Raw genomic sequence first — 10,055 nt, 5'->3', positions numbered from 1 at the left:
AAAGAGGGCTGCCCCACGTGAACAGGACCTTCCATTGCCTGGTGCATGGAAGAAGAAAATACAAGAAGGAACACATGCAGCATACTGTCTCCACGCCTGTAAGTCTTCACTCTTTCCGGGAATGGAGTTCATTTTGAATTATCAGATACTGATCAGATTCTTAGGATTTGAGGAGAGTCGGACAAGGCAGGGGTAAGGAATGCAGAAAGGGTAGGAGAAAACGGACAGGAAGTTGCAATGATTTAGGAAAGGAGACAGGAATATTCCTTTTCCTGTGGTCAGAAGCAGGTATTTTGGAAAACTGAGAGAGAAAAGGAGGCAAAATTGTCTGACATTCCCCAACAAGCTTGCTTTATAAGGTATCTGTTAAATGAGAGATTTTGAAAATGATCAGCTTTGGGTCACACGATTCTACTAAGACAGTTTGTCAGCAGAACAAATTAAAGTGAAGCTCTTAAAATGAAACAGGAGTCTCCCAAATAATGAGCTATTTTAAGCAAACTTTAGTGATTGTCAGTGGTGATGTGACTGGCTCATAATGTTGCCTCCATATTTGTTATCTATGTCAGGGAATGAATGGTATGCTCTGCCAATTACTGACAGTATATAAAGGTCCATGGGGAGGAGACACACACACTTCAGAAACATCCTCTTGCAGGCCACCTGAATCCTCTTGCCTTGACAACATGTGTTGTAACTACTACGGCAACTCCTGTGGCTATGGCTGTGGAAAGAGCTACAGCTGTGGGTTCAGCCCCTATTATGGCTGTGGATATGGAAGTAGATACGGCTGTGGATATGGAAGTAGATACGGCTGTGGATACAGCTCAGGATATGGCTGTGGATATGGGACAGGATATGGCTGTGGATTTAGCCCCTATTACGGCTGTGGTTATGGAACCAGATACGGCTGTGGATACGGCTCTGGCTATAGCAGCTACTGGCCAGTTTGCTACAGAAGATGTTATTCTTGCTGGTAGAAGATCACCATTTAGCCTAGTCTGCTTCTGAAATGAGGAATCTAAAGATAATACTGCTTCGAGGATCTGTAACCCATGATTTGTACTTGCAAGAAATTGTATGCATGACAGAGGCTTTGACCTCCAACTACCCATTTTTAGATTGACATCCTTGAAGTCTGAAGTTCAATGGTGATATCATCTGACACTTCCAAATTTTAGCCTTTACTCCCTTAATCTCTGAGTCTCTGTTATGATTGTGTTAATGATCCTAACATTCTAAAGCTTGGATAACCCCTTTTTCTAAATAAAAATGGCTCATTGTTTCTAACAAATCTCTGTGAATTAGTCTTTCTTCAGGTGCTATGGCCTCTTTCGAAGACTGGGCTAACAGGGTGCTTGAACCTTGAGTTCTTTGATATAATACAAGCATTTCTTCTTGTATTTTCACCAAAAATAATACCTTCTCCATGTATTTCTTGTATCTCACTTGCTCAGGCTCTCACATACAGAAGCACAAATCTCACAGTATTTCAGAACCATGCTGAACCATGCAAATCTCACTGTGTCAAGAATGGAGCTGGAGGAGACAGTGGAGGAGGAATGACATGCATTCAGGCGGTCATGACAAAGTCCAGGTGCAGGACAGACAATCTGATTTTCTGCAGGAGTAATGGAATAGAAGAGATGCTTCCCAGACACTCTTGTGTTAGACACTTGAAAATAAAGCACTAAGAAAGGTATATTATTTGTAGACAAAGTTGGAGAAGCTCTATACATTCAGCAAAAACAAGACCAGGACCTGACTGTGGCTCAGATCATGAACTCCTTATTGCCAAATTCAAACTTCAATTGAAGAAAGTGTGGAAAACCACTAAACCATTCAGGTATGACCTAAATCAAATCCCTTAAATATACAGTGAAAGTGAGAAATAGATTTAAAGGACTAGATCTGATGGACAGAGTGCCTGATGACCTATGAACGGACTTAGTGACATTGTACATGAGAAAGGAATCAAGACCATCCCCAAGAAACAGAAATGGAAAAAAGCAAAATGGCTGTCTGAAGAGGCCTTATGAATAGCTGTGAAACAGAAGCGAAAAGCAAAGGAGAAAAGCAAAGATATACCCATCTGAATGCAGAGTTCCAAAGAATAGCAAGGAGAGATAAGAAAGCCTTCCTCAGTGATCAACGCAAAAAATAGAAGGAGAAAATAGAACAGGAAAGACTAGAGATCTCTTCAAGAAAATTACATGTACCAAGGAAATATTTCATGCAACTTGGGCTCAAAAGAAGACAGAAATGGTATGGACCTAACAGAAGCAGAAGATATTAAGAAGAGGTGGCAAGAATACACAGAAGAACTGACAAAAAAGATGTTCATGACCCAGATAATCAGGATGGTGTGATCACTCACCTAGGGCCAGACATCCTGGAATGTGAAGTCAAGTGGGCCTTAGGAAGCATCGCTACGAACAAAGCTAGTGGAGGTAATGGAATTCCATTTGAACTCTTTCAAATCCTAAAAGATGATGCTGTTAAAGTGTTTCCCTCAATATGCCAGGAAATTTGGAAAACTCAGCAGTGGCCACAGGACTGGAAAAGGTTAGTTTTCATTGCAATCCTAAAGAGAGGCAATGCCAAAGAATGTTCAAACTACCGCACAACTGCACTCATCTCACATGCTCGTAAAGTAATGCTCAAAATTCTCCAAGCCAGGCTTCAGCAATATGCAAACCGTGAACTTCAAGATGTTCAAGCTGGATTTAGAAAAGGCAGAGGAACCAGAGATCAAATTACCAACATCCACTGGATCATCGAAAATGCAAGGGAGTTCCAGAAAAACATGTACTCTTTATTGACTATGCCAAAGCCTTTGACTGTGTGGGTCACAATAAACTGTGGAAAATTCCGAAAGAGATGGGAATACCAGACCACCTGACCTGCCTCTTGAGAAACCTATATGCAGGTCAGGAAGCAACAGTTAGAACTGGATATGTAACAACAGAGTGGTTCCAAATAGGAAAAGGAGTACGTCAGGGATGTATATTGTCACCCTGCTTATTTAACTTATATGTAGAGTACATCATGAGAAACACTGGGCTAGAAGAAGCACAAGCTGGAATCAAGATTGCTGGGAGAAATATCAGTAACCTCAGATATGCAGATGACACCACCCTTACGGCAGAAAGTGAAAAAGAACTAAAGAGCGTCTAGATGAAAGTGAAAGAGGAAAGTGAAAAAGTTGGCTTAAAGCTCAACATTCAGAAAACTAAGACCATGGCATCTGGTCTTGTCACTTCATGGCAAATAGATGGGGAAACAGTGGAAACAGTGTCAGACTTTATTTTTCTGGGCTCCAAAATCACTGCAGATGGTGATTGCAGCCATGAAATTATAAGACGCTTACATCTTGGAAGAAAGTTATGACCAACCTACAAAACATATTAAAAAGGAGACACAGTACTTTGCCAACAAAAGTCTGTCTCGTCAAGGCTATGGTTTTTCCAGTGGTCATGTATGGATGTGAAAGTTGGACTGTAAAGAAAGCTGAGTGCAGAATAATTGATGCTTTTGAACTGTGGTGTTGGAGAAGACTCTTGTGAGTCCCATGGATGGTAAGGAGATCCAACCAGTTCATTCTAAAGGAGATCAGACCTGGGTATTCATTGGAAGGACTGATTTTGAAGCTGAAACTCCAATACTTTGGCCAACTGATGTGAAGTGCTAACTCATTTGAAAAGACCCTGATGCTGGGGAAATTGAGGGCAGGAGGAGAAGAGAGGATGGCAGAGGATGAGATGGTTGGATGGCATCACCAACTCAATGGACATGAGTTTGGGTAAGCTCCAGGAATTGGTGATGGACAGGGAGTCCTGGCGTTGAAGAGGCCTGGTTCATGGGGTTGTAAAGAGTTGGAAACAACTGAATGACTGAACTGAACTGAACTGAACCAAACCAGTTCATCTCTATTGCATGTTGTAAAATGTCTTTTTACACATTATCTCAATTCATTTTCACATCCTCTTAAAATAAATAGAGTGGGTCTTGACAAACAACTATTGGGAGAAAGATGCTGAGGCTCAGAGTGATTAAGTCACTATCTTGAAATCACACAGCAACTGAGTGTCAGAACCAAGTTTTCATAGTCTTCTGCTAGTGAGCTCACTGCCATATGCTCCTCCTGGCCAGGCCCTCTCCTGCCTATGGAAGCAATATGCGCTGTGCTCTCAATAATCTGAAGAGAAAAAGAAAAGTCTGAGAGTTCCTCTCTACATCTGCTTAGTGATTACACACCTCCACTGGTGGTAATAAATGCACAGAAAGACTTGTTTCCCACTCCCTTATCTGACTGGCCAGTTCCTACTCAAGCCTCATGTCTAGTGCCCCATCTTCTCAGAACTCTTTCCTGACTCTCATAACACTAATAACCTTCCTTATTTTATAACTTTCATAACACTTGACTACAAAAACAATTACTTCATTTTTCTTTAAATCCTACTATGTTACTCCTACATAAAATTATGAATTCACTGAGAACTAGGCTCATTGGATGGATAGAGGAGAGATTCATACATATAGATATCGGTTCAGTTCAGTTCAGTCACTCAGTTGTGTCCGACTCTTTGCAACCCCAAGGACTGCATCACATGAGGCCTCCCTGTCCATCACCAACTCCCTGAGTTTGCCCAAATTCATGTCCACTGAGTCAGTGATGCCATCCAACCATCTCATCCTCTGTCATCCCCTTCTCCTCCTGCTTTCAATTTTCCACAGAATCAGGTTCTTTTCAAATGAGTCAGCTCTTTGATCAGGTGGCCAAAGTATTGGAGTTTCAGCTTCAACATCAGTCCTTCCACTGAACACCCAGGACTGATCTCCTTTAGGATGGACTGGTTGGATCTCCTTGTAGACCAAGGGACTCTCAATAGTCTTCTCTAACACCACAGCTCAAAAGCATCAATTCTTCGGCACTCAGCTTTCTTCACAGTCCAACTCTCACATTCATACATGACTACTGGAAAAACCATAGCCTTGACTAGATGGACCTTTGTTGGCAAAGTACTGTGTCTCCTTTTTAATATGCTGTGTAGGTTGGTCATAACTTTCATTCCAAGGAGTAAATGTCTTTTAATTTCATGGCTGCAATCACCATCTACAGTGATTTTGGAGCCCTAAAAGATAAAGTCTGACACCGTTTCTACTGTTTCACCATCTATTTGCCATGAAGTGATGAGACCGGATGCCATGATACAGATTTCTGAATGTTGAGCTTTAAGGCAACTTTTTCACTCTCCACTTTCAATTTCATCAAGAAGCTCTTTAGTTCTTCTTCACTCTGCCATAAGGGTGGTGTCATCTGCATATCTGAGGTTATTGATATTTCTCCAGGCAAACTTGATTCCAGCTTGTGCTTCTTCCAGCCCAGTGTTTCTCATGATGTACTCCACATATAAGTTAAATAAACAGGGTGACAATATACAGCCTTGGCATACCCCTTTTTCCTATTTGGAACCAGTCTGTTGTTCCATGTCCACAGCATATTGAAACCAAGGATGCTACTAATACTCCAGGGCACAGACCAACATGTAATAACTAAAAGAAAAATAATCAAGAATGTCAGTAGTACTGAGAATAGAAACATTACAGTATACCTGTGTGTTTACAAATAAGTTTCTTCTCTCTATGGATGTCTAAATCCAAACCTACTCTTCCTTCTCACTCAAAGCTACACATCTGAACTTTCTATTGCCAATCATGTAGGGGGAAAAAAAGTGTAGCTTTTAAAAGTTTCAGTACAGTTCAGTTCAGTTCAGTTGCTCAGTCATGCCTGATTCTTTGTGACCTCATGGACTGCAGCAAGCCTGGGTTCCCTGTCCATCACCAACTAACAGACCTTCTTCAAACTCATGTCCATTGAGTCGGTGAGGCCATCCAACCATCTCATCCTCTGTTGTCCCCTTCTCCTCCTGCCTTCAATCTTTCCCAGCATCAGGGTCTTTTCAAATGAGTCAGTTCTTCACACCAGGTAATTAAAGTACTGGAGCTTCAGCTTCAGCATCAGTCCTTCCAATGAATATTCAGGACTGATTTCCTTTAGGATGGACTGGTTGGATCTCCTTGCAGTCCAAGGGACTCTCAAGAGTCTTCTTGAACAACACAGTTGAAAAGCATCAGTTCTTTGGCATTCAGTTCTTTTTATAATCCAACACTCACATCCATACATGACTACTGGAAAAACCATAGCTTTGACTAGATGGACTTTTCTCAGCAAAGTCGTGTCTATGCTTTTTCATATGCTGTCTAGGTTGGTCACAGCTTTTCTTTCAGTGAGCAAGCATCTTTTGCTTTCATGGCTACAATCACCATCTGCAGTAATTTTGGAGCCCAGGAAAATGAAGTCTCTCACTGTTTCCATTGTCTCCACATCTATTTGCCATGAAATGATGGGACCAGATTGCATGATCTTTGCTTTCTGAATGTTGAGTTTAAGCCAGCCATTTCATTCTCCTCTTTCACTTTCATCAAGAGGCTCTTCAGTTCCTCTTCACTTTCTGCCATAAAGGTGGTGTCATCTGCATATCTGAGATTATTTATATGTCTCCCACTCACCTTTTTTTTAATTTTATTTTTAAACTCTACAATATTGTATTAGTTTTGCCAAATATCGAAATGGATCTGCCACAGGTATACATGTGTTCCCCATCCTGAACCCTCCTCCCTCCTCCCTCCCCTACCCTCCCTCTGGGTCGTCCCAGTGCACCAGCCCCAAGCATCGAGTATTGTGCATCGAACCTGGACTGGCAACTCGTTTCATACATGATATTATACATGTTTCAATGCCATTCTCCCAAATCTTCCCACCCTCTCCCTCTCCAACAGAGTCCATAAGACTGTTCTATACATCAGTGTCTCTTTTGCTGTCTTGTACACAGGGTTATTGTTACCATCTTGATTCCAGCTTGTGTTTCATCCAGCCTCGCGTTTTGCATGATCTACTCTGCTTAGAAGATAAATAAGCAGGATGACAGTATACAGCCTTGACTTACTGCTTTCCCAATTTGGAACCAGTTCATTGTTCCATGTCCAGTTCTACCTGCTGCTTCTTGACCTGCATACAGGTTTTTCCGGAGGCAGGCAAGGTGGTCTGGTATTCCCATCTCTTGAAACATTTTCCTCAGTTTATTGTGATCTGTGCAAAGGCTTTGGCAAAGACAATATAGCAGAAGTAGATGTTTTTCTGGAACTCTCTTGCTTGTTCTATTTCATTTTAGTTTTTTCAGTTGAATTTTCACTTATTTGCAACATAGGAACTTACAAAAGTAAACAATTTAATGTATTTATTACTCATAATATCATTAAAACCCACCAAATTCCTATGAATATATTTTATAATATATATACAAACCTCTACACTAAAAACTACAGAAAATTATTAAGAAAAACTGAAGAAGATCTAAGTAGCCATTAGACAGATTAGACCCATTAGCATATTGCAAATGTATCAGTTCTCCCCATTTTGATCTATAAATTCAAAATCTCATTAGATTTTACAGTGCCAATTGACTGACTAGCACTGTCAATTGTTCCATTTTAAAGTTATTTTTGTTTATCTCACTTGCTTAGGTGTACCTTTCATAATCTTTCATAATCAAGCAGATTCCAATACTTATTACTTTTTACAATAAGAACCATGAAATCTTCTATTGCACACTCAAATTTCAACAACAATGAGATGAGTGGTGATCCAGTACTTTACTGAATGCCTTCAGAAGGAACTTTCACCAAGCTTATGATTTCATTTCTGAGAGTTTTCAATATTAGGCATTTTTCCTTCAGCTGAGAAATCATTTCAAGTTTTTTTTTTTCTTCTATTGATCACTGGTATAATCTTATGACTCTGCTATGTTGAATCACGAATGATAGGCATAAAGAAAATATATCCTCATTCCAATCACCATTATGCTTCAGTTTTCTTACCTTTTCAGTCCTCCTTGCTATTTGAAATTTTAAGTTTGCTTCACAAATTCTCTACAGTAGACACGTTTCTTTTCTTTGTGTGTGTGTGTGTGTGTGTTCAGATACATGTAATGTTTATTTATTTATTTTTAAATTATTATTTTTTTTTACTTTACAATATTGTATTGGTTTTGTCATACATCAACATGCATCAGCCATGGGTGTACCGGATGGGTGTTCCCCATCCTGAACCCTTTTACCACCTCCCTCCCCGTACCATCCCTCTGGGTCATCCCAGTGCACCAACACCAAGCTTCCTGTATCCTGCATTGAACCTGGACTGGCAATTTGTTCCTTATAAGATATCATACATGCTTCAATGCCATTCTTCCAAATCATCCCACTCTCCCTCTCCCAAAGAGTCCAAAAGACTGTTCTATACATCTGTGTCTCTTTTGCTGTCTCGCATACAGGGTTGTCGTTACCATTTTTCTAAATTCCATATATATGCATTAGTATACTGTATTGGTGTGTTTCTTTCTGGCTTACTTCACTCTGTATAGTAGGCTCCAGTTTCATTCACCTCATTAGAACTGATTCAAATGTATTCTTTTTAATGGCTGAGTAATACTCCATTGTGTATATGTACCACTGCTTTCTTATCCATTCATCTGCTGATGGATGTCTAGGTTGCTTCCATGTCCTGACTATCATAAACAGTGCTGTGATGAACAGCGGGGTACACATGTCTCTTTCAATTCTGGTTTCCTTGGTGTGTATGCCCAGCAGTGGGATTGCTGGGTCATATGGCAGTTCTATTTCCAGTTTTTTAAGGAACCTCCACACTGTTCTCCATAGTGGCTGTACTAGTTTGCATTCCCACCAACAGTGTAAGAGGGTTCCCTTTTCTCCACACCCTCTCCAGCATTTATTGATTGTAGATTTTGGATCACAGCCATTCTGACTGGCGTGAAATGATACCTCATTGTGGTTTTGATTTGCATTTCTCTGTTAATGAGTGATGTTGAGCATCTTTTCATGTGTTTGTTAGCCACCTGTATGTCTTCTTTGGAGAAATGTCTATTTAATTCTTAGGACCATTTTTTGATTGGGTCGTTTATTTTTCTGGGATTGAGCTGCAGGAGTTGCTTGTATATATTTGAGATTAGTTGTTTGTCAGTTGCTTCATTTGCTATTATTTTCTCCCATTCTGAAGGCTGTCTTTTCACCTTACTTTATAGTTTCCTTCGTTGTGCAGAAGCTTTTAATTTTAATTAGATTCCATTTGTTTATTTTTACTTTTATTTCCAATATTCTGGGAGGTGGGTCATAGAGGATCTTGCTGTGATATATGTCGGAAAGTGTTTTGTCTATGTTCTCCTCTAAGAGTTTTATAGTTTCTGCTCTTATGTTTAGATCTTTAATCCATTTTGAGTTTATTGTGTATGGTGTTAGAAAGTGTTCTAGTTTCATTCTTTTACAAGTGGTTGACCAGTTTTCCCAACACCACTTGTTAAAGAGATGGTATTTTATCCGTTGTATATCCTTGCCTCCTTTGTCAAAGATAAGGTGCCCATGGGTGCATGGATTTATCTCTGGGCTTTCTATTTTGTTCCATTGATCTATATTTCTGTCTTTGTGCCAGTACCATACTGTCTTGATGACTGTGGCTTTGTAGTAGAGCCTGAAGTCAGGCAGGTTGATTCCTCCAGTTCCATTCTTCTTTCTCAAGATAGCTTTGGCTATTCAAGGTTTTTGGTATTGCCATACAAATTGTGAAACTATTTGTTCTAGCTCTGTGAAAAACACCATTGGTAGCTTGATAGGGATTGCATTGAATCTATAGATTGCTTTAGGTAGTATGACACTTTGCTTTTCAATGCTGCTGCCAAAGCAGAATTTCTGGCCACAATTCCCCTGGTTTACTGAAAAGTCTTCCATCTTTATTGCATTATTTCTAAACCTTTTCACTCAAGCCTCTCCATACCTAATGATGCCTGAAGAACCGCCTCTGTTCTGTGCATCATGGAATAACCAGCTCTGGTTATAATACCTAGCACATAAGGTGGGTTCAATTAATATTACTCTAATAAAAAATTGATAGATTAAATCAAATTTCTGTTCAAATATTTGTG

At 40.0% G+C, this 10,055-nt stretch overlaps 1 protein-coding gene across 1 annotated transcript; it reads left to right on the top strand.

The window, feature by feature from the left end:
- Positions 1 to 686: 686 nt before the first annotated feature.
- On the top strand, positions 687 to 980 carry LOC113897437 (keratin-associated protein 6-2-like). The gene has a single exon (XM_027550204.1). The coding sequence runs from the start codon at positions 687 to 689 to the stop codon at positions 978 to 980; it is 294 nt and encodes a 97-aa protein (XP_027406005.1).
- The last annotated feature ends 9,075 nt before the right edge of the window (positions 981 to 10,055 follow it).

The sequence above is a fragment of the Bos indicus x Bos taurus genome, chromosome 1, assembly GCF_003369695.1.
Source record: "Bos indicus x Bos taurus breed Angus x Brahman F1 hybrid chromosome 1, Bos_hybrid_MaternalHap_v2.0, whole genome shotgun sequence".
NCBI classification, from domain to species: Eukaryota; Metazoa; Chordata; class Mammalia; order Artiodactyla; family Bovidae; genus Bos; species Bos indicus x Bos taurus.
Note: the sequence above shows the minus strand (reverse complement) of the source record. Positions and strands in the feature narration are given on the sequence as shown.

What these genes read in the sequence shown, in the direction of transcription:
- LOC113897437 (XM_027550204.1), top strand. Translation starts at nt 687, where the DNA reads ATGTGTTGTAACTACTACGGCAACTCCTGTGGCTATGGCTGTGGAAAG.